This window comes from Sphaeramia orbicularis, chromosome 14 (assembly GCF_902148855.1).
Source record: "Sphaeramia orbicularis chromosome 14, fSphaOr1.1, whole genome shotgun sequence".
Classification (NCBI taxonomy): Eukaryota; Metazoa; Chordata; class Actinopteri; order Kurtiformes; family Apogonidae; genus Sphaeramia; species Sphaeramia orbicularis.
In genome coordinates, this window is record NC_043970.1 from 29029292 (window position 1) to 29054765 (window position 25474).

General features: G+C 40.1%; 1 protein-coding gene across 5 annotated transcripts in view; it reads left to right on the forward strand.

The window, feature by feature from the left end:
* Window positions 1–25474, forward strand: part of nrg2a (neuregulin 2a) — a 77240-nt gene that overhangs the window by 13390 nt on the left and 38376 nt on the right. For 4 of the 5 annotated variants that reach the window (XM_030155128.1, XM_030155126.1, XM_030155125.1 and 1 more), the window contains exons 2-3: window positions 21058–21223; window positions 23116–23234. In XM_030155128.1, coding sequence (XP_030010988.1) covers window positions 21081–21223; window positions 23116–23234 — 262 coding nt within the window. In that variant the 5' untranslated portion in view covers window positions 21058–21080. Of the gene's footprint in view, window positions 1–10977; window positions 11191–21057; window positions 21224–23115; window positions 23235–25474 lie in introns of those variants that run through there. The other variant, XM_030155127.1, reaches the window with a different exon arrangement.

Genomic DNA, 25474 nt, shown 5'->3' on the forward strand with positions numbered 1-25474 from the left:
TTCGCTCTCATTATGCTCCAGTTTTTAGTTGTGTTCTTGCATTAGTCAGTATGGAGATTTGATATTGTACCTTTCCCAAAACATGATGATTTAAATGATATTTGGTTTGATTTAATTAATGTTTAATTTTTGGAGTAAGGGGGTAAAAATGCAATGATACTGATGACTGTTAGCATAACTGATATATTGCAATAACTTTTTTTTTTTTGAAAGTGTAACAATAAATATGACATGACCATCTACCACAATATGCATGAACCTTTTGGCACTATAACAACATTCTATTGTTTCCAACTTTGGTATCGACAGACACGAGCCATAACTCTTAGTGCTGTCAGAGGTCTTTGTTATTTAAATGTAAATATATGTTGCTGTGAATTTGCCGAGATGACTGATGCCCCAGGTTTTCTTTAAATACCGGAGCTGAACATTAACAGAGTAGTGCGCTGCTTATATTTGGGCACAAAACCACTTTATTTCGTATGTTCTTAAAGCAATACCTTTATAGTTTTCTAAACATACTATTCAGCTCCATTCTCATCTGTTTTGTTTGCTTGCATCTGGTTGTCTATGTTTTTGGTTTTTTTTAATGTATTTTCTCTAAATTTCTTCCCAGGGCTGGGTGGATGCTTCAGTGCATGGGTGTGTTGTTCTTTGGGTAATTGTCTGAATTTTTGTGTGCTTTTACTATAATTCTGTGTTGGCAAGCATATGCATGTTAGCTGCGTCAGTTTGCAACTTTTAGATGCTTGTCTACATTTGTGCAATGATTTGAACATGATTAGTGCCATCCTAGCTTTAAAAAATGCATACGTAGAAGTGTAATAAAACTGTAAGTTCGAAATGTCCATAGAAAGCTGGCAGTGTCCATGACAGGAACTTCAACGAAATGATAGGGAACAAAAGGACCATGGGAAGGGCAACTGTGTTTGTGTGCAGCAGAAGTGTTGAAAAGAGGGGCTGCCGGCACTCCTGCTGGGCGCCTCCCGGTGTGTTTTACGGGACGTGTCCGGCCATGTTCACCCCACACACACAGTACATATCCTGAGAGAAGGTTTGTTTCCTCAGGTATGTTGTAGGTGTGGATTGATGTGTGTCTTAACATGAAAAGACTTTAAACAGAATGGAATGGCTTGTTGGTAGTGTTTGGAAGTGGACCAAGAGAAAATCATGTTTCCCTTAAGAGTAAAGGGGTCTCCTACTTTGAGTTAGAAAAAACACGCATTCATAGCTGAGAAGAGATGAATTGCCCAATTCTGTGGTCCATGATTGAGTATTACCGGCCTGAATGTAACACAGGAGGAGCTGATAAAAGATTATGACACTGCTGACTCACAGAAGAGTAAACAACTTGAAGAACACATTCCTGAATATTTGCAGTATGTACAGTAGATTAATCACCCTCCTATAAGATTACTGGATGCTTGGTACTTGGATACTATACCCACCAGTGACCTGTTCGTGCTGTCTGTAGTTTACAAAACTGTGACGTCAATTCCTAAATCCATTGTGAATGATGTTTGAAAGACAGGAAAAGGCGCTAAATACCTTCGAGGAGTTCATTCATATTCTCAGCGTCCACGTAAACCTCCCCGCTAACATGCCTCAATACTTATACTGACTGGTATTTCTCCAAATGAAAATATTAGGCTCAACATACTAACTCACTTAGACAATCACTGAGTAATAAGTCCTGATAATTAAAGATAAAAGGAAGTGTGTCTGTCTGCGATTGCTCTGGTGTGTATGTGAGTGGGGGTGTGTGTTTTGGAAGTGGCCTGTTACTCTATCCTTTACCCTTGCTTTCTTCTGTCTTTCCACCAGTGCTCCTGCTCATTATTGTGTTGCTCTAATCTGGAGGGGACAGGACTGGGTGCAGAAGTGTATTTATCTTCCTGCACAAATAGGACCTCTTTCCGTCTGGTCCCTGCTCAGCTTGTTGTTGAAAGATAGTGAGCAGCATAGAGCAAGCTTCAGTGTGTGCGTGTGTGTGCGTGCACGGGTGAACTGAGATGTGTCCCAGCTGGCCCACAGACCAGCACACTAACCATCACCTCACTGCAGCAAATGCAGACAAAAGAGGAATATATCTCCCTTGTGATATTGATACCCCTTAACTCCGGGGGTGTTTTACCCTAAATGAGAAACCAACATTCCTCACAGAGGTCTGTTGTACTTGTAAAAGCCAGTAAGATCAGTGTTACAGAAAGTCCCTGTAGTGTGAGCCCTGTAGCCCAGTTTCCGCTTTTTCTCCATCACATCTGTTGGGATGTGTACTTTTGCAATGCATTGTCTAGGCATGTTTCTTTTCATTCCCTGTTGTCTCCATGACATTAGGCTTGTAGCAGGCAGTTATATACTGCAAATGGCCACAAGCCAGGAAACCACTGTAGGCAAGCCAGCATTACAAAACAACACAAAACGAACCATGAAACTAATTCGGGGATTGCTTCTCTTTCTATTCTGTCAAAACCCGTAACTACCACCATGTCTTTCAGTTAAGACTTTGGTAAAAAACCACTTACTACTGGTTTTGTTCTGTGGTCAGTGACCGGGATTGACCTGGGATTGCTCCCCCGTCCATCCACACAAATATGATTTAGTGTCGTACTATTACTACATGGTATTTGGGCAACAATAATACTCTGTGGCTACAACTCAACTATTAGATTTTAGGCTAAAGCTTTGGTACTGCTCCTCCATGGCTAAGCTGCTCATTACTGGCGGTGGGTTGCCTATTAGACCCATTACAGGTTTAGCTAGCTTTGACCCCTTTCTTAGTCAGTCACTGGTGCATTTTCCGAGGATTTAAAGGCTGGTAGTGGTGGAGAGGGTTTTGTGGGCCTGTGCAGTCATCTTGTCAGTCAGAGATGACCCCACCACAGTCCTGGCTTCCTGTCACCCACGTCTAGTGTGCCAAAGCACAGTGTGAGTCCATCCTGGCACCGTCAAAAGGGGCCACACTCTTGCCCACTTATCAAGCTCACTCAATTTGAGGCCGCCTTGATCTTGGCTTACACCCACCAAGGCATGATCTAAGCTTACACATGCGTAGTGGCGTGTTTTCCAGGAAAAGCCTACATTTGTGAAAACAAACAAAGAGATAAGACAGACTTTTGATAAGCCTGAGCTCAGCCCTGAGACGGCCAAAGCAAGAAATGCAAATGATTGACCAAGAAGCTGGTTTCACCTGTGTGAAACTCCTCCACACTGTCCTCATTGTGACATGTTTGTGCTGCTCTAAAAGCACATTCTGGAGATAAAGGACAAGTGCAGAGCACAGAAGGAATTTGATTTGATGTGAAGAATGCAAAGCAGAGAGCGGATGCATGTATGTTTTTGAAGGGGGGTGGTTGCTGATAAGACCACAGTCTTCCCGTTTTTTCCCGCATGTAAACTTATTTTTATCCAGTTTTATAACTTAAGATCTGTGAAAACAAAGAGTTAGATTCACACTGTACGGTGGTTACTGTTGTTTTATTTCAATCCAACATCGAAAGGTTTCTTTATATCTGTATTCACAGGGCTTACCTGGGTAGAGGAATAATCTTGTATCTCTGGTGAGATAGTGTTAAAATATGGCGTCATCGTGTCCAAGTGTGCAAGTACAGACAACAAAAATGCCAACGGTTTTAGCTATTTGTGATAATGCTTCTTTGTGAGGGTGAAAAGGGAATTTTTTTCCTATTTGTCATCCATTTAAGTCATATTAAGGTTTAGTCAGTTGTTTTCAGATTAATAAATGTGCGTAATGGGAAAAACAGACAACACTAATGTTATGCTATGATTCAGATGTGATGTCTTAAAAGTCTGTTTTGTAAATGACGTGTGCCTTTATATGGGGGGGTTGGTTTGTATTAAGTGTGGAAAACAGGTCCATTTTGAGCACATCAATGACCCATGTGCTTCATCTATTTACATGTGGATGCACCTGTGTGTTTGTATGCGTATGCGTATGTGCGTGTTTGAGGGGTTATGTTTGTATTTGAGTGTGACAGTGTATACTTTGTCGGCCTGAGGACACTTAGATTGAGTGTGTGTTGTTCTCTCTGGTGAGAGCACACATATGTGTTTGCGTGAAGACCTGGTTCTATGTGGGTGTGTGTTTGATAAACTGTGAGAGCATGTGGGAGACTGTTTGTCTATTCATCTGGGTGAGAGCAGGAGAGAAAGAGCAGAATGAGGAGGTGGAAGAGATCTGCTTCCATCCTCTATCTTCAAGTCAATCTGCTCACAGTCACACAAACCTCTTTATCTCTCCCTTAGACAGAACAGAGGGAGACAGGCAGAGAGACAGACAGACAGAGAGCCAGAGACCCATGGAAAAATAAATACGTTTAAAAAGAGGAAGGAATACAGAGAGAGATTCAATCAGGCAGCCTTAAGAAGATAGAGCGGATTTTTGTGTTTAAGAGGATCATCAAAGTCATGCTCAGACAGCATCTGTCATTAAAAATATTTGTGCTATTTCAGTATCACAGCAATAAGCTATTATTGTCCATTTGAGAGGCTCTTTGTTGAAAGTGAAGAGAGATATAACAAAGTATGTATTATGTCAACTTTGACACAAGTTTTTATCACTGCAAGCACAAATTTGTTTTACAGTCTTCAGCCACAGTTGAAATTGAGTGCCAGTTGACATCCTCTACACTTGTGCACACACATAAACTTGTCTTTCTCACACACGTAACCAAATGTTTGACTGATGCCAAGGCGAGGTATCAGTGTTCAGTCATGAAACAGGAAATAGTGCACAATTGTATCATTGAGCGGGTGTGCCTGTCTGCCTGAGGAACAAGTATAAAGAGTAAAAAAGATAAATCAACTTCACTTTAATTGTAGGTCTGACACAAATGTATAGCTGTCCTTTATAGTGTTGTTCTGGCAGACGTCCAGATAAGGAAGACACAGAGATCATTACATTGCTGTCTGTGAGTGAGACTGCTGTAGCGCTGGCCTGTTATTGCAGTATCATGCCCCATTGGCTGATGAGTTGCTATGCTCATCTCTTGTTCCTCTCAGCCCCAATCAAACCTGTCACAATGTGAGTCAGCACGGCCATAAGTGGGGAACATGCCTCTTACCATTAGATCAATCAGTTATGAGACACATCAGTCAGATTGTATCCAGTGTAGAGCTACGTCTGAGGCAGCGAGAGGCACTGCTGGTGTGATGTGCGCATGAAAGCCGCATAGTGACAGATGGAGGCTGGAATAGAGCTCGAGAACTGAACAAACTGAGAGGCTAAAGAGCTGAAATCTCATTTTCTCAGTGGCCTTGAGAGTGGAGCATGCTCAGTGCTGATGTTTGTCATCTTCCCTCTCTGAGATGCTACTGCAGTGCTTCCCAGCAGGCTTGGCACAGGCTTACTCATGGACATCTCTCTTATGGAGCGATACAGTAGCCAGGCTGCAGCTGCTGCGTGGATACCTCTCTCTCTGTGTGTGTCTTTGTTTCGCTGTCTGTTTCTCAGTTTTACTCTTCATTCCTCTCCTCTCCTACCTATCGTTTTTTTTTTACCGCCTCTCTCCTTCCTTCTCCCATTGTATTTCATACACATTATCTCCCGCTTTCCTACTTGATGCCTTTCTTGTCTCTCTCTCCTTGTCTCTCATCCTCACTCCGCCCTTCCACATCTCTCTCTCACATACTCTAGTTGCTACCCTTAAGACTGTGGTTGCCATAGTGACAGCTATGTGCTGCGGAAACGTCAAAGAGCTGAATCCACCCAGGATCACTTCCTTGTTTAACACTTAAATCCTTCCTTGCCTGTCTTGTCTTTGACTTTTAGGAGCTGTGTATAAATACCAAGTAGCCATGTGTGATTTCCAGTCACCCCTGTATTTGCTGTGTAGTAAATGAGCCAGTGAATGTAATTTCTGGTCTCTTTCAGTGATCCTGAGCCCAGCTGTTGCTGAGCAGAGTTATTAGTAACACTCTGATTTGGAGTCTCAGTTGACCTTGGCACAGCTGACCTTGAGAAAATAGCCCCTTCCTCAGGCCTCCAGATGTCACTGGCATTGATTTGTGTCGTGTCTCTGCTTAAGGGGGCTTCACCAGCCTGCCCAGTGACATGAGACATACTAACATTTCCTTTTGTCTTTCATACAGACAATACATGCACACACTGTAATCGCCTTCTGCTACTGCATACATTTAATGGCAGATTGGCAGCCACATTTTGTTTTTGCTCAAACCTGTGTTTTATGCAATTTTGCTTTCCTGGACTTGCAGCATACCCTACAGAAGGATGAACAGGTTGTTATTTTTGAAGTCAGACAGCCTCTATGGTGTTTCTATAACACACCTCAGTACATGGTCAGCTGAGGAAGCAGATGCATTGTTGGTGAATAAGGTGAATATCAGCAGGTGGGGCTGTTTTCTGTCATCTCATGAGGAGGACATTATTTTCTCTCCTAAATCTCTCTCTTTTTTTGCACTTTTCACCTTTTGTCCTCGCCTCTTCTGCCTCCTTTCTTCTCCTCTCTCCTATTCTTTCCACTTATCCTCTTTCATTCCTGTTTCTCTTAGAGTTTTGTCCCCCGTCTCTTTCCCCCTGCCCTTGCCTCACCTCCCAGTGTAAAAACAACAGACATACGTTAAAAGCAGGCACTAGACTTTGAGACCCCCCCCCCCCATGCACTTTTCTGGCAAAAAGGCAGATAGATCTAAACAACATAACCTAATGGCTGTTTAAAGCCATTATGTCTAAAAAGATAAACTCTCATGCCTGTAAAAGGGCAGGAGTGCTGTTGAGCAGTATCAATGTGATGATGTGCAGGTATGCTGTTGTGAGGAGGGAGCTGCTCAGCTCCATCATACAGGGAAGCTGTCTTCCCTATTCTGGGGGCAGCAAGGAGGGATTAGGAGGCTGGCGGAGATGGGGCCTGTGTAGCATTTATGAGGAGGGTATACAAAGGATCCATGTCAGAACTTTTAGGGTTTGGCTCCTTTTTTTTGTAGTTGCTGTTCAAGTCATGCTCCTCCTACACTGGCCCACCGTGCCCCTCCACCTCCATACTATGATCCAAGGACAGCCCACGGCTGTTGAAAAACAGCAGATGCTTTCGAGTAGACTGGAAAAAAACAGAAAGAGGTTTAGATGCACATATCCGTGACCATATTTGTATCTTGGTGTGAAAAATGGAGCTCATTTCAAAGTCCTGTTTTAGTTTTAAAACATCTATTCACAGACTCAATGTGGTTTAAAATTCATAATTTCATTCACACCAAAGTAAAGTGAAATTCCCATTTTCACACATTCTATTAAACTTTCGAAATATTTCATAGTTCAGCTACCGTTCAGCAAGTTCACAAAAACTTTGAAACATAGGGCCACATCTTGCAGTCCACATCATCTTCAAGGTTAATGTTCTCCCACTGCTCTGAGTCCGACTGTACACCTATGTCAAGTACACCCTCATAACTCATGTGAGCTAATGATAGTTTTTGTTAACTTGCACCTTGCATCTATTTAAAGATGATACTAGGATCACAAAAAAAGAGGCTGAGAAAAGTCGTGAGTTGTACAAAGACAATCAAGTCATCCTGAAACTCACATTTCTTTTGTCATGACGTAACAACTAGTGACTTTTCTGACACATCCATAAACCACATGCCCACCCACCAACACACACACGGGCTGGGGAACAAGTCTCATCTTGTTGCATAGTGGAGGAGGAAGTGAGTGTTGAGATTGGGGGGAGATAGGGCCGCAGGGGCAGCTCTCTGACACACTGTAGCCCCTGCCAGTCCTCAGTTATCTCTGCTGACAGATTAGCTCATCGAGAACAACCACTGGGAAGAGAGGAGAGCAGAAGAGGGAGACGAGAGAGCAATTATAGTGTTTGAAGTAGAGATAGCAACACACTGGACCTGATTGGCGTTTCAAACCTTGGCCTTTGTTTGACCTCTTTGGTTTTCTTGCTTACAGAGGAGGCTTATTTTATTGAGCATGCTGACCTGTTAAGACATGACCCTTCTGCTGCCCCTTCCAATCCCTGCTGCCGCCGCCTCCTCCCAGGCAGCGTCAAGTATTCTCTGAGGGCTGGATTCAGACAAACCCCGGGAGGGCCTGGCAGATGAGTCATCAATTTTTTTTTTTTTTTTTTTTCAACAAACGAGTTTCATTGAGAGTCACCCCGCTGTTGTTTCAACATATTTTTTCTTTCTTGCCACTTAGCAGGACAGTGTAGAGTCAGTGGGTATCAAATGAGAAAACCAAAGTGGCTTCAAATAATGCTGCGTTCCTAACGTACTCACATTTCATCAAATGTCAAATGAATAAAAACAAGTTTGTAGGATTTTTGTTGTTGTTTTACAGGGTTAAAGCTTCAGCAGGCACCTGGGCAAAAAAAAAAACATAATTCCTGGACCGTTTTGTAAAACGGGGGCTACGGCACCTACGGGGGCTACGGCACCTACGAGGGCCATTCAATAAGTTCATGGCCTCACCCAGAACAGAACAACACAGACTGATAATTTATATTTTATTTTTCAACATAATCTCCATTTACAGCAATGCACTTGGTCCATCGATGTTCAAGCATCACTATCCCATCACGAAAGAATGTAACATCCTGTATTATAACAACCAGTATTTCTGGGTGAGGCCATGAACTTATTGAACAGCCCTCGTACTCTCGGCCCAGTTTTCAGGCTTTAGAAAATGTAGTCTGTGATGTCATGAGTACTTTCAAAAGAATGTGAATATTATGCAGCAAAAAAAGAAACCTTTTATTTATTTATTTTGGCATCAGCTATCATCATCATTGGCATTTGGTAGCAACAGTAATGATAGACCTAAATCTGCTTATTTGAGGCCACACTTTTTTTTTTTTAATTAAACACACAAATGATAAAGATAATGAAGTGAAAGACAGAACTAAACCATCAGAATAATTAGGAGTTTGTGTTCAATTAATGTCATATGAATAAAATAGTTTACCATTTTAGTTTGCGTCTTTTTATCTGGACACTGTACTGTTAACTGTTCCAATTATCAACTCATGCAACTGTCAGTAACCTGCATTGCTGCTGGTTGAGAATAGTTTTGATAGGTCTTATTCATGGGCAAGCATTTTACACTTCTTTGTTGTTTATTCATTACAGCCTCAGTGTGTAAAAGTCTTAACAGCTGTAATGACCAATCACTGTCAGACATGTCACTGCTGTGAAATTTATCTTTATGTTCAGACTAACATTAAGACAGGGAGATGGAAGATGTGTATTATCAAACATCAATACAATTTTATTTAAATTTTCTATTTTTTTAAATACTGATTTCTTCCTAGAGGAGCTTTAAAGATTCATTGTGTAAAACTAGGAGGGGCTAACTTCAGAGATATGTATTAATTATTGTTTAGTCACTTGAAAATCAGAATTGTTGTCTTGTTGTTACCTTAAAATGGTTGTTTATATCTACAAATGGAGCAGGTCACCTCCATAAAGTCCTTCATCTTATGCCGCCATGTTTTCACAGCAGCTCAGAACAGACTTCTGATTTTTTTTATTTTTTTTTTCACTTTTTCATTCACCATTATGGTGCATTACTGTCACCTATTGTGTTTCATTGTGGAACAGAGTCAATATCCTTCTAACCATTAAGCCCAGAATGGGTAAATCAGATTTGATAAGGAGCTGTTGTGTTTTTTGTGATATCATAAAGGGGGGTGATGACAGGGTTTTTGAGTCAGGTGTGATCTGCACAAATGATGCCACTATATATTACTCACTCAACCTGTTCACAGGTTTTAAGTATTTTTTCACATAAATTAAGACAAAAGATAATATTTTCTAGCACTATAGTCACCTATGTTTCTACTGCTATTGCTCTTGCTGTTGAACTGAACCAAAAGCTAAATCCCACCAGCCTCAGTCATGACGTCATTAGAACTGATCTTGGTTCAGATTTATTCTGCCCTACCCTACTCTGTCCTGTCTAACTTTATTTTCTTCTAGTTTCCTCTTTGCTTTCAGTCTTTCCAAATGCACCAAAAATTATAAAAGTAAGTGAGCTGGCCCTCTTCTTGAGAGTGAAAAAAAAAAAAAAAAAAAAAGAAAATAAACAGATTTGACTTAATAGCAGACGGCCCGGATCTAATGTCATGTGCATATGCAGAGTTTCCTACAGATAAAATCTAAATGCATACAGTATTGCTGCGCTGACATTAGTGACACCTGGCTAACAGTGACAGGGAAAGAAGGAGATGCAACTACAAACATGTTGGGACATGCGTACCATGCGCAGGAGGGTCTGACAGACAAGAGGGGTGAGGAAGGGGAGCAGCGAGAAAAGCCAGAGATGATTTGTATGTAATTTTTAGGGAGCTAACTGTCAAAGATACAGATCTGACAGTCAGCGCCTCACACACCGCTTTCTTACACATATCTGCAGAATCTGTGCTCAGCAAATCGGAACCAGATGTGAAGTGTTTTGAGACCCCGACATCAACCTGGCAAAGGGCAGGTCTCCGCCTGCATTATCTGGGTGGGGTCAGCAGTGCAGAGGGGACAGCTTAACTGGTCTCACTCCACTTTTGTATGGGTCATTACAAGGCAGAAGATGCTCCAGGGTAGTGGAAGCAGACCTGGTCAAATGCGTGGCGATGGAGCTTAAATTGGCCATTGTCAGATTTTTGTGTGGATTTTTTTGTAGCTGGTCTTTCTCAGTCCTCAGTTGTGGCTGCAGGGCCTGGAAGAGCCACTGCTTATCTGATAGATCCAGTAAGGGAACAGTTGATTGCCTTAAAGCAATGGGAAAAGCCTCCCTCCCTCCTTCTCTCTTCTCTGTCTCTGTATTCTCTCACTTTTCCCCTTTTAGTTTCCTGAACAGAGCCTCTCTACCTTTCTCTCCTTATTTTTACTCCTAGCTCCCTCTCCCTCCCTCCCTCCCTCCCTCTCTCTCTCTCTCTCTCTCTGCCCTGCTGTGAGTAGGTGGTTCCTTGCTGTACTTGATTGGTGTGAGTGAGTCTATATAGGAGGAGAGACGCTCTAACAGGCTCAGAGTCTGGTTGGGCCCACTTGCCACACGTTCCCAATAGGACTACCTATTTTTTTTTAATTGCGTCTTTTCCTGAGAGGATTTACTTTGTTCTGACAGCATGACGGAGAGCAAGAGGAAAGATAGGAAAGGGAGAAAGAAGGGGGGAAAGAAAGGACAGAAGGAGAAAGAGGGTGATCCCACTAAAGGTAAAAGTAAATTAAGGTGGTTTCTGTGCAGACATTTGTGTAAATACTGTCAATATATTTATAAGTGTGTGTGTGTGAGACAAACCAAGATGAACTTGGACAGAAACAGTGAGATAAAGTTTGTATTAGAGTGTTACGGAAGTGTGGGACTAAGTATCCCCTTGGCTTGTCAAAGCTTGCTGCCAGGTTGTCACATGGATTGGTCTCCTGATGTGGACAGCATGTAGAGGCACATCTGGTTTTGACAATACATCGGAGTTGTAAGGAAGTCAATTATTATGACTTGTGTACAACACTTCAGACTGTGGACCTAACTGAGCCTCAGTTCTGTTGTAGTAGGTGCTGTAGGAAAACTAATGAGTGGCTGTTTTAAAGGTTATGTTTGTGCTTCTCATGACTGTGTTTTCATAAATGCTCTGCCACATATCATAGTTTAAAATGTAACTGCTTTCTTAAGACTTTGTCCATAAAAATAGTTGACAGTGTGATGTTTGTACAGAGGGATACAATATTTTATTACTCACTTTTGTCAGGGTTAATAATTTAATAGTTGCTACAGTGCTTTTATTGCTTATCTTAATTCAGAGTCTGTGGTGAGTCATCCAACATGAAAAGTCTGTCTGTGTTTTTGCTGGAAGCTACTTCGACTTTGGGATAGCATGGCAGCTTGTCTTACGGAGTCACAAACGTAGCAATGTGCTTGCTCAGTGTTGGTTCCTACAAGTTGCAGCATGTCACTGTAGTTTGACCTCAGGTCATGGGGAAGCCCAGCCCCCACTTCAGTGACACTTTAAGGACAATACCAGGATTATCACTGTGTGGGTACACAGTATGTCATTGTTGTCTTTCATCAGATACAGTATCGTAGCATCTTTTAATCTTGGTAGCCATTTTGTACCTGCTACTGTCACTCCTGTCAGCGTCCAAACTCTTTTCAGATTAAGTCTGCTACTGTAGTTGTTTGACCATTTCTTTTTTTTTTTTTTTTTTGGTTTTATGAGGAATGAAAACTTTAATACATAAATAATTACTAGTCCTCATTCCAATTTGATGGTAATCTATAAACATGTAATATAAACAGCTCCCCAAAGGACACTGGACACAGAGTGCTTGCTGAACATTTTTTGGCATTACTGTAAATCAGTGAGCACAGCTGCCGTACATACTGAGAGGAACTCTGTGTGTAATGTGCATGTTCTGGTTTATTTCCTTTACTTGTCAAAAGGTGACACAAATGAAAATAAACTGAAATAAATGTCTTTATTATCTTACCAAGATCTGTTTGACTTTGTAACTGACCGTGCGTTTGCTATTATAGTTCTGTGACACATGTGCCAATCAACATGTCCTGTGACTTTGAAATGCTTAGAATAGATCATAATCTGATTCTGAATGATTGTTTTATTTGTGAAAATGAAATTCATCATTGATCTTTCACAAAATGGGGAAATGGGTAACCTGTGTGAACCTCTGGCTTGCCCATGCTAAAATGGAACTCATAAAGTAGGTCAAAATGAAAACGTGTTCATGGGTGATGCTTGTTGTGTCTACACTAATGGCACCTCACACACCTCTTCAGGTGTGCTGTGAGCAAAGTGGGTCATTCAAGATAAAAGACAGGAACCATCAAGGCTTTTAGTGATGGATCTCCTGCTAACTGCTTAAGTCAGTCTGGTTTGGTCATAAATGCTACCAACAGCTACATATCCACTACACACATTTGTAGAGGTTGTAATGTATCAGTAATTCACATTCAGAAGTCTCTACCGTCATAAATGCAACAACGGATTGCCTATGTGCAAACTAAACACACGTTTACTTCAAAAACATACAGTCAGAATATGATTGTTTCCGGCTTGGTTGTGCGTGCTTACTTTGTAATATAATCACTAGACCTTTTAGCTGGTTCACTATCTTTCTAGATATGAGACATGGGTCACAGAACTATGTAACAACTGAAACAGTAGCTGTATAAAAGAGTGTGTGATATTGTGTTCACTATTGTGGTCGGTAATGGTGAAATTTGGATAAACAGGTTTCCCTGAGTGTTAAATTTTGACACATGAATGTCAAAGTAAAATGAACAAGGCTTACCACAATGGGCACACGTATGAAATGAGAAATTATTTGGTTGGGGGGGGGGGGTTGGATTGGGTGCCACACACCCACTGTAAGATAGTTTCCTTAAGAGGAAACACTGAAAAGGCAAAAGAAAAGAAACTTTATCCATAGTGACCAAAATGTCCCAGCATCAGTCTATGATGTACTGAGGATTCCAGGCGGTCTGAGGCTGAAGCTTTCAGAGACATGACTCAGACGGTCCCTCACTGCTAATTTTTGATTGCAGCTGGTCAAGTTGTACAGGGACTCATTTGTCATACTTCTCTGTTTTAAAAGAGTTTTGGCCACTTTATGCGAATGACTGTCAAAGTAAATTGGCCAGTGTTTTTAATGGCTTGAATCATTCAGTCTTATTCTGGAAAAATGCATTTTGTCTTATGTTCAGCTGTGTATTTGTATTGATGTCGCAGTATTTAATGAACTCTTTGTGTGCGTATGGGTACTTGGAGCCTATTTGTGGTCTTAGGTGTGTCAACATATAATTGTATGTAATCTAGCCCATGAGCGTTTTACCAGGGAAGACAGACAGTATATCAGTCAACCATCACTGTCAACACAGAAACTAGACAGTATGTAGTATTGTGTTGTGCTCTCATCTTCCCTGAGAACATAGCTTTCCCCATTTATTTAAGGAGATTACTTCACAGCAGGTATTTCTCAGCGATAATTGCCCTTTCACTGGCTATGACGTCTTTTGAATATGGACCAGAAAGGATTTCAAAATGTTGATTTAGGGCATAGTGTTGCTGCAGTGTTATATGATGATTTCCTTTCAGGTTTCTTTTTCGAAAGCTTTGTGCATTGTGGCTGAAAGTTGACACTCTTTAAAGAATGTTGCATGACTTTTCTAATGAAACTGGCCCTGGGTTAGAAAGACAGCGAACTTTTGCAAACTCTAATAAAAGCATTTGTGCCAAAATGCTCCTTACTGGAAAGAAAAGGCACCCAGGGGACGGAAAACTGTATGACTTTTGCTCATTGTTCATAATAAAGAAAATAGAGGGAAAGCAAAATGCTAGAGGCACTTTATCAAATCTGTCATCAATGCAACACAACATGGATGCATGTCTTGCTTTTAACAAGTAGTTAGACTTCCCTGCACAGCCTGCCTGACCTAAATAAACATTCTCTCAGTGGTGTTGACATTATAATTCATAAAATTTTACCATCTAGCTTACTTGTGTCAAGACAAAACACAACAAGTTCATTTCTGTATGAGTGGAGGTGCGTGCATAGTGAGGGTGGTAATAATTAGTTACGGAAGTAAATAGTTGGCTCCTTCATTTGGTGCCAGATGCTCTTCATCGTGTTCAAACATCTACCACACCTTTGTAATTGAAATATCTTTTCTCAAATTATTCGTCAAAAAAATGTTTTATAGAGACCAACAGTCAAAGGAGGTGATGGTACATGTATAGACAAATCTTCCTTATCCTCTATCGTACTCCATCAGTTATGGTTTTAAAACAGCACAAATCAAAACCAAACAGAAGACATCTGAAGATACAAAGAGATGAATACATATGTGCAGATAATGAACCACTGTGTGTTTAAGAGTGGAGTTAAGCGGATGGCATGCACATCCATTTGTTGTGCTGTTATAATATAACTATTCTTGCTATTTGCAGTGGAAGTGCCCACCTTGCTTTTTTCGTTTGACTTCACTTTTATAGCAGAAAATAAATGGACATTTTTCCCATTTACAAACTTAAAATACATTCATTTTGTTGCTAATTTGCCTGATTTTGCAAACCACTTATGTTTTCCTTTTTATACTGTATTTTCAGTTTACAAATGTATTACAGTATCAGTCAAACATTAGACATGGGTTCAAGATCCATCACTGTGCCCATCTGTATTACACACCAGTCTGTACAAACACAAGATAGGATTCACTGTACATTGGTTTGGGAAACATGTGGGTTCTCTTTGGCTTGATAAGTGCTCCAGTTTTATCACTAGGGTTTGTTAAATATCATCTTGCCACCATGTTGGCCAAGTGTACCTGCAGTGTGTACGTGTGTGTTAGAGAACTGTGAGTGTTCTCTATCAGTCTTAAACAAGAAAGCTGATGAGAGCCAAAGGGGCCAACCATGCTAAATAGCAAACCAAAAGAAAGAGGAGGCTGTATATACACACCGGGGTGTTGATTGTCAGGACAATCAGCGGTAGCAGCAGCCTTTTCCCATTAAAAGGAGTCCCTTTATTCTTGATTGAACATAAATGTTATCTGTTTTATCTAACCTGTCAACTGGAATTCCTGTAATGATGATTTTTATGATCATACAGATGATGAATGTCAAGGAAACTGTCATTCTTGTCTTTTATTTGCATGCAGCTTTTTATGGCACAGTGTCAACAGTAACAGCAGTATTCATAAAAACTTCCTTGAACATTACTAAGCGGTAAAACACACAGGGACATTGGTAACAAACCTGTCTTTTTTCCAAATGAATATAGTGAAAAATTACTACATTCTGGTTATATAACAACAATGTGTAACTATTGCAGGAATAACATTTTGGCTAGACGCGATTGTGAGGTGGTCTTGTTTGTGTGTATTTTACTTTTAGACAAGTAGTATTGATTTTTCTGAACATACTGAAGCGGACTTCATTAGAGAAGTTGTGAGAAAATGAGTCACTTCTCAGTCTGCGATTCAGTTTAGTTTTCCATGTTGTTGGACCACCTACATTGTGCGATCTAAGTATACAAGCAGGATGTGAGTGAACATGTTCACAAGTGTGTAATTGATCACTTATTTTATACAAGTATCCTTTTCACACACAGTGTACATTCGAATTTGACACTAATACACAATTTTCAACTATTAGTTTGAGCTGATTTTTCCTAATGCAGGATATTTTGTAGATTTGTGCAATAAACTGCTGCCTGCATCCAGGGACGCTGGCCCAGCTGGAGAATGTAGAGGCTTATGTAAAAAGACTGAAACCCCCCAAATTTCCATATGTATTTTAATGCAGGCAACACAATCTTTCATAGGAATGCTTGTTCATTGAGAAAAAATATAGAATGGCTGGCCTCTCTCGGTTCTTGTTTTTGGCTCTTACTGTTATGACTGCTTCATGAGTGGGGGGGCTACAACGAGTTAGTTCTTTATGGAGAGAAATGCTTCACGTTCCACCTTCACTTCAGTGTCCTTTAAAGTTTTGACAACAAATTTCAACAGTTCTTTTTTGGCAAACATACATTTTTAACTGTTGAAACAATGACAGAGATCTGGTATTCCTATAATTCAGCAAAGAAATTTACACACCCCTCCAAGAGTTAGATAACACTTGTGATTTTATGTTGACATTCTAATTTTATGCCTACTGCATTTGAGTATTAGTTGGAAATTCTGGAGTCAAAAGTGCATGGACATTAATAAAAAAAAAAAACAGGAATTTTTACATTAAATTTACTCCATAATGAACCATTAGCGTGACTAATAGGTAATTTTCTTCTTTTGGATATAATTAATGAGGCTGATTCTTCAATATATTTAGAGCTTATATATTATTATTATATTATATTAGTAGCATGTTTGACATAGTTAACGTGAGAGAAATAAGGGGTTTTGAGTCATATATAAACAAGGTACCAAATGATAATTATTTAGTGAAAGTATGTTGGTTGTGGGAGGCTGTTGAAATGATCTCTTTGAACAGATGTTGTGGTACAGTGACTGGTGTGCAGTGTCTGAAGACCATTCCCACATGCAAAACCCATTTCTCTCGCTGTCTCACCATGTAATTTGTCTTCTGACAACGTGCAGTGAAGTGACATAACACCAGAGTAATCAGGGATACTTTGTCTAGGAGGGAAACACAAAGGCATGCCTCAGATTCCTTTTCTAAGCTGCTGGAAGTAAAACAGAAAGGTTAACTCAATAATATGAGCAATGCATTGTTAATTCATCAAACGGCTTTGTTTTTGAACTCCTTTCTGGGTTGAGTTTTCCAACTGTTACCGAAAGCTTGAGCTGTTGACACGCCAGATAGGCTTCTATTCTCAAATTTGGTTTTTATAGTCCATATCTGCAGCTGCCCCTTCGCTTCAAAAAGAGTGAATCAGGCTGTTGTTGAGGCAGGGGTTTATCACTGCTGTCTGACACGTTTTCCGCTGCTGTAATGGAAAATAAGACAACCATTTGTCTCCAAGAAATGATTTTATCTCCAGCGATAGTAGCCTCTTTAGTTTTTACTTTCTGCCTAAAAATATTCATCATAATTAGTAAATTTGACATGTTTGCATAGTATTGTAAATTGTCCTTATCTTATGTTGATAATGTGCCGACCACACTGTTCGGCTTTGTTTTCAACGTCTACATTTACGCGTTTTTTGAACATCTTCCATTTATTTTGTGTCACAGATAAGAGTTAAAGAAGATAGACAGTCTATAACTGAATATGTAGAGCTTAATCTCTGTATGATATTGTTGCACATCTGGATCTCCAAGCGTGTGATGCACTCCTGTGTCTTCATTATAACTGTATCCTGAAGGTAGAGCAGACCCTCTTACACATCTGGCTTAGTGGGCTAATGAGAAGTGCAGTCCTGTGTTTCTGTAACTTTTCCAGGCAAGGACAAAGAATATTTAATTTGCTTGGCAAGGACAGACCTGTGTCCAGGCAAAGTACTAAACATTTTTCTTTATGGTGCAACTTCATTCCTGCTGTTCTCCGAGTATGACCGACAAGGTTTTCCTCAGGCAGTGTGCTGGGGTGAGTCTGGCAGAGCTGAGTGTGTATGGAAATCAAATGCAGTAGTTCAATTATACAGATTTTGGACCAGGGACATTGAGTATATGAGTGGTGTATGAACTCAAGTTCACTTTGTCTGTCTAAACTCTGATTAAATCGTGGCACCCAGATATTAATTCAGTTCTCATGCAAGTTTTAAAAAGTTCTGCGCTCTCCCGTAAGTTTTGGAACTCATTAGAGACAGCAAGAGACAGAACCAATTTTCTAATTAGAACATTTTAATTCGATATTATTTGGATCAGTACATTTTTTCAGATGTTGCCATATAAATGTCAGCTTCCTATCAAACATCTGCATATTTCTTAATGTTTGTGAAAGTACTTTGTTATAAAAACATTTGTCATGTGCAGCAAATTAGCTCAATGTGCATTACTTTCCCTCGTGTCTGGTAAACTTCCAGTAGCAAGCATAATGTGAAAATCAGGCAGATCAGTAAACCTTAGGGCATTGTCAGTCAGTTTTGACATCATTCCATCATCCCATACATTAGAGAGCTATACCCTTATTAAATTATAGGAAATGTTTTAGAAAAAGCACCACATCTCGTGTTCTTGATATAGGTTCCACCTGCAGGCAATCGATAAACCTGCACCACTTACAGACTTGATTTAAAATGGAGATATACAGTATATATTCAGCCTGTATAATGTTATGGCTTTCAGCAAAACCACATTTATGCCTTACTGCATAAATATGGTCCAAAACCCTTTTGGGATAGTAAAATCTTGAACCAACTGCTCGAGCAGTTGCAGCACGAGGATCCATCTTGAGAATAAGCTCATTAAGGTTACTAAGTACCGAGGTACAAAGGCACATCTGCGTTCCTTCAGATTCTTTGTCTTTATTTTCCAAATGCCATAAATGTCATCGCTCACATTTTCCAACAGGAAGCCGTTCACAGATAAAAGTCTTCTGTCTAACCAGCGACAGAGTAACTTTAGTAACAAATAGCTTCTGTTGAACTAAAAATACTTGCGTTTCCATTGATCTGTGTTGTTTGTGAACTATTTTAAATTTGACATTTCACTATCTGTGCTTCCACTGGAAATCAGAACAAAGTGTATTTCAGATAGCTTCCTTAAATATATGTGGTTTGCAGTATCTTGGAAAAATCCCGTCTGTTTATAATGGAAATAGTCCTTGTTCTCCAAAACCAAAGTTCAGTGGAACTAAATTGGGAAAAATCCTGTCATTTGAGACCCAGTTTAATGCAAAAAAGTTATTTGTTACTTAAATAGTCAGAAATACTGAAATTATATCATTCAGTCATATAAATCACTAATATCACAATACAAATTAAATCAGTTATATATTAAAATAACATGTATGAGTTTTTTTTCTCCCAATATAAATTGACAATTTATCTACAACATGACGCATTTAAACTTTTGAGTGGCACATAAAGTAAGTAAACACATAATATTTTTCCTATAGCACTGGTTGAAAAATCCATTTCAACCTTGGCACCAAACAGATTCATGGCTGGGACTGAGAGATGTGACCTCTGGCTCCTTTCAGGAGAATTAGTGCCAAGTGTCCAGGGTTGGCAGAACAGAGTTTTGGTGTCAAGGTGCAGAGGATACACTGTCAGAGACACAGGACAGAGCAGACTAACCTTCTCTGTCACACAGTACTGGGTTGTTCGACAGAGACGTCTCTTTTGTGTCCCGAACTTCAAAGCTCACAAGGCTTCACACAAGGCTGCTGTTTACCTGTGAATACTTGTATATGAGGCTGAGTCAGTGAAGTGAGGCAGCATCAGTAATATCCATCCAACTGATAAGCCACGCAGCTCTTATTACAGCATTTGTTGCTTAATTTACAGATTTTATTATAAATAGTCATACTATTTTAGATGCAAACCTGACAGTAGCCCAAATCTGTCATGGCTGTGCAACAAAATTCACGAAGAAATAAGAAAAATGCAGCATCACTTAGGTTTCTTTTTTTTTTTTTTGCCTGTGCAGAAATGTCGTCTTTACCAGGTCACTGAAGTAGGACAGTCTCTCAAAAAAGAGGACGATGGGGGATAAATCTGGTGCACCTCTATTTCACTGTTTAATTGAAGTCATTTCTTATGTATACTTCATTTTGCTTGTCATGGTTTGTTTGTCTTCACTCGGCAGCTATCACTTTGACGCACAGCAAACAACTTTAATTTGTGGGACTACTTACACATGAAATCGTAAATGTTACACAAGAGCGAGAGTGTGTTTGTGTGTAACCGAGCGAGAGAGGGGGCATCTTGGCTAGCCCCCTGTTTGACCCTTGTTCACCCCATCTCTCTCGCTCCTCCCTGGATGAGTCTTCTCCTAAACATGTGTGCAGCTGTCAGCTGGCAAGCATTTATGTGAGTGTGTGTTGCGTGTGCATGGATGTGTGTGTTTATACACATATCATTCTCTATAAACTCATAGGGTTTTTTATTGAATAGGAAAGTCTGTAGAATCCATGCTACTATTCTTTTTATAACATATAAGCCATAATGACACATTTAGCAAACACTCGATTATCTCTATGGTCCAGACTTTACATGTGGTGAAATATTAGCTGTGTTGTTCACATTGCAGCAGATATGTTATCATAGTGTCATTATGTTATGTCTTTTCTTATTATTCACCTTCTACTGAACTCATGTGTTACATGCATACACACATTTGTGCTGCAGTAGATTTTCCAGATCAGCTGGTGGATGTTTGCTAAATACCGCTTCAGGTGTTTTTGTAGCGTTGAAGCCAGAGTCATATTCAGCCTGTTTATTAGTCTGATGCAAAGCTGATAATGTCTCTGGTGACAACATCTGGTGGTCACATGAGAGAGTTGTTGGCTCAGTCCATAGAGATGATGATTGGCTTTCTTTCTTTGTCTCTGTTTCTCCCAAAACACATGTGATTATGCATGAACTGTGCAAAGCAAACTATAATCAAGTTTGTGTCTCTACTTGTTAATAACGTCAGGTGTTTCTGCTTCTGTCTTTTAGCTGCTGCTCCCAAATTAAAACGGATGAAGAATCCATTAATAGTGGGCGAGGGGAGCAAGCTCACAGTAAAGTGTGAGGCCACGGGGAACCCTCTCCCTACCTACAGATGGTTCAAAGATGGCAACGAGCTGAAGAAAAACAAAAATATCAGAATAAGGAACAGCCAGTAAGTACAAATCAGCCATGGTGTGTAAACCTGTACATGTGCAGAGGTTTTGCTGCTCAGAATCACAGTAATGTGGCCTGAGCTTCCTGCTGTTATGACTGCTGGGCTAACAGCAGTGGCTAACGCTAACAAATGTCACAGTGTGACGCCTCCTGCTTCTTCCTTCTTTCCTCTACATGGTCTGTATCCTCTAGCCCCACCTCCAAAACCTATACTGTAAATCAGCTTCCATGACATGATAATATCTTGGAAAAATATATTCTCTCCATCTTTGGAAATGCAGATATGAGTTGCCTTGTTTGAGTTCATTTATTAATTCATTGTGTTAATTGTACATTGTATATAATTATTACCGTATATTAGTATAACTATTGTTTTAGTGGTACATTTCTATAATATCTCAGTTAGCATTTGTTATGATTATTAGTTAGCTCATTCAAGAGATCTATGCCTTATGCTTCTACATAGACAGAAAAAAGAAGAGAAGAAACTGATCCAAACATTAAAACAATAGAATGGATATTCTGTGGGTCAGTGCAAACAGACTGACCCTTTAGGTTGATTACTTCCTGAAAATTTAAAGTATTCATCTGTCCTTCCTAAAATTATATACTAATTTTCCTAAATTCTTCTCAACTGGTTGCCTTTTCAATTTACAGATGACAGTTTCACCAGTAACACATAGCATTCACAGCAGTTTAATCACAAAATGTAAATGTGTACGTGTGTTACACTCCTGTTGTTCAGAGTAACAAGTTAGCTCATGTTGTTTCACATGTGAATGTGTCAGTGCCGACTTTCGTCTTGACGTTGATCCATTTAATGTCTGCCAATGCAACCTCAGATTGCATCTTGACACAATCTTGTGACGTCTCCCATGAAAACAAAAACAGTCACACACTGTCCTCACTGAAAACTCCTGGAGGCGGGTTTTTTATGCTTTGTTGTGTCTAATTGGCTCAATACAAATAGCCACAGTTATGAATGAAACACTGTGGTCTGATTTTGACAGGCTTACCATTACTTAATCCTTTATCGTTCACTTGGTGCAGTTGTAGATTGCGGAAGGTAGCTTCTTTAGCCATGTTAGTACTTATACAATAAGTCCATTCAAGCACCAATAGGCTACACACCTTTGTGTATTTATTGCTTGACTGTGCGATGTTACCCATCACCAATATGTTACTGCTCCCCTGTAAACAAGTCTTTGAAAAAAGAAAACTGTATAACACCCAACAATATGTACACACCCATAGTCCACCTACACAGGCGTTTATGCTGTCTGATTAGACGTGCCCTGCATGAGTGCATTTAAATGAGGTTTAACTGGCCTGCTTACGCTGTTGTTCCATTCTATGTTTTTAGGGCTAGACATCTCACTGTTTAGTGAGTCCATTGGTCCATTGACTTTTATGATATTACATAATCCAAAGTGTTGTTCCATCAACCTTCAGAACGAGTCTGATCAACCAGAAATTAAAAACACTTGAGTGGGTGTGCAGAGATCTTAAAAACAAAACAAAACTGGAGACATGTTGGGTAATTCAACATTTTATGTTGTAGTAACTTCTTTCCACCACAGGTGTCGCTGTTGTGTTGAGTTTGCTTTACATTTGCGTTATTAGGACATAATGCCAAACAGTAACAACGCACTCAGAGGATAATATAGTTGTAAAATGCACATGAAACTGTACATGCACTGTTAGTTTTTCAGGGTTATACTAGGCCTGCAGGTGGGATTCTGTATCCCATTGAAAGCAGTTGTTGCCATGCTGCTGTCTGCCCTGTTGTCTGCCTCTTTGTCCCCCATGTTCCCACTTGTTGCGTTTCCATGCTATTTCCTCCCTGTCCTGATTCCCCTGACTCAGCTGTGCAAGTGTTGTCTCCCACAGGAAAAACTCCAGAGTCCAGATCAGCAGAGCAAAACTGGAGGATTCTGGGAATTACACATGTGTGGTGGAGAACCCGCTGGGAAAGGACAACTCCACTGGCACTGTTAACGTCCAAAGCAGTGAGTACTCCGAGTTCTAAGAAACAAGTGAGGTGGCACAGATGTACTGGCATTGTTGTTGTTGTTATGACTGTTCTTCTGCCAATTGAGAGATCCAAAGGAGCCATCGCAAACAGGCATGTAACATTGGTAACACGCATGGAGAACAACTGTCCACACATATGCTTTGGCCATTTATCAGTGGAACAGTACAATGCACTTGGAGGTGAATGGAATTTAAATGCAATGTATAGTGTGATCTCTCACTTTTTTTCTTTCACTACATCCTGCTGGCAATGTGAAATCCCCCAAAAGTGCACCAACACTAGTGCATAACAAAAGCAACAGACTATAGCGCATTGAACACACACAAAACAGAAGTGGAAAGTTGAGAGAAAAAAAAAGTCTAAATGTTCAGAGACTGTGATAGAATTTAACAGGCTTGTTCGGTAGTAGTGTATGTGCATCGCTGAGTTTTGCAAAGTACTGTAGCAGATGAAAGAGTTTTGATAACAGCTGCTTCCATTTGGTGGGGTGGTGAGTTTGTGTTTGTTCCAAGCGGTGCGGGTAGGGATTGTGCGGCTGCTGTGGGTAGCTTGTTGTCTTGTAAGTGGATAGAGCCCTTATAAAAAAAAATATAAGGACCTAACTGAACCGATACAATTCGTGCCTTTTTTTTTTCAAGGTGAACTTGATGTTATCTGGTGTTGGACTGTCAAAGAACTATACAGCAGGTTGTCTGGCACGCATGAGTCAGAAACTGCTTGATGTTCTTGAGGAACTGCAACTTCCTGCTGGCACATTGAGTTCACCTGCCTGCTCTGTCTGAAGCCTTCTGTATAATGTCTCAGCTGACTTTGATACTGTGCAGATACTGTGATGTTGAAGGGAAAGAGGCAGTGTGGGGAGTTTTCTTTTTTTAATTAAACATCACATATGCAACATCACATGATTTTACTTTGTGCAATTGCAAATGAGAACACTGACCTTATTTAGAAACGTCCCTGACAAAGTGATTTTCTCATCACTATACTATATGCACTTTTGGAGAGTCACTGAATTAAGGAGTCTTTGAAGGTTCCTTACACAGCATGATGAGATACTTTACTTCCCGTGGCTGACCTTGACTATGGGGTGATTTTTGTGGACATCCCACACTGTTATGCAAGGTGTAGCTGACGAAGGAGAGGGAAGAACTGGAGTTTAGCCATCACTCAATGTCCTTGCATTCACATTCAAGCATTAATTTCACTCCCCTTCTCTCTTTACATTTGTTAAGACTACCTTTTAGTACTGTTGTTTACAGTTTGCAGACTTAAGCTGAGCAGCATTATTACAGAAAGGGCTCTTTGTGTTTGGAAAACAGAGATCCTCAGTGGTTCCAACATGCGGGTTTGATATCCTGCAAACAATTGTGCAAAAAGAAGTCATCCATCTTGCATTTAAATGGGGCAGCATATTGCCTCCTTTTATTTTATGACAGTTGAAAAGCTCCATTTGAGTTTTATAGCCATATCTTGTGACTTAAAACCATGTGCTTGTGTTGACACTTGGCCTTACTCCAGCACCGTGATATATTTCTTTTCACCCCTGAGCATGCAATATTTAAAGGATCTGTGACCCCGGGATTCCAAGCTCTGTACATACAGTGCTCGCATTTATGAAAAATTAATTTGATAAATAGTTATCACTGAGAAACAGTCATGTTAATAGCAATTATAGGAAATAGGTCAGTGTGTGCTTTATATTCTGCAAAGGTCAGGGAATCCCTGGTGGTTGCACCTGTTTGTCTGATGTTTAATGAAGGCTTATGAACGTGTGACTGGTGGAACATGAAACTCTATATGATGATCTTAGCAGGCTAAAATACTGGTTTAATACAGCAATATCAAAGAAAATCTAATATTACAAAGCAGTGAACAAGTTGGCTGAAAGTACAGTAGCTGAAATGGATAAAACATGGCTGAACGATGATATGATACACCAGAGTGTTTGGACTTAAAATATGATATGACTACATCTGGTATAATACACTGTACAGCGATACAGCTAGCATTTAAGCAGATTTGTGCCTGGTGGTTGCCCCTTGCAGTGCCTTGACTCACACTCATCTGTCCATTTAGGTGTGTGTATATATGCTGTATATGTTCTTTGTTCGTCTGTGTGTCTGTCAGCGCTGACATTTCCTGAAATCACTCCTGGATATTCACACAATAGCATCTCTGTAAGTCCTATCAAGTAGCATGATCACTAGATGTCTG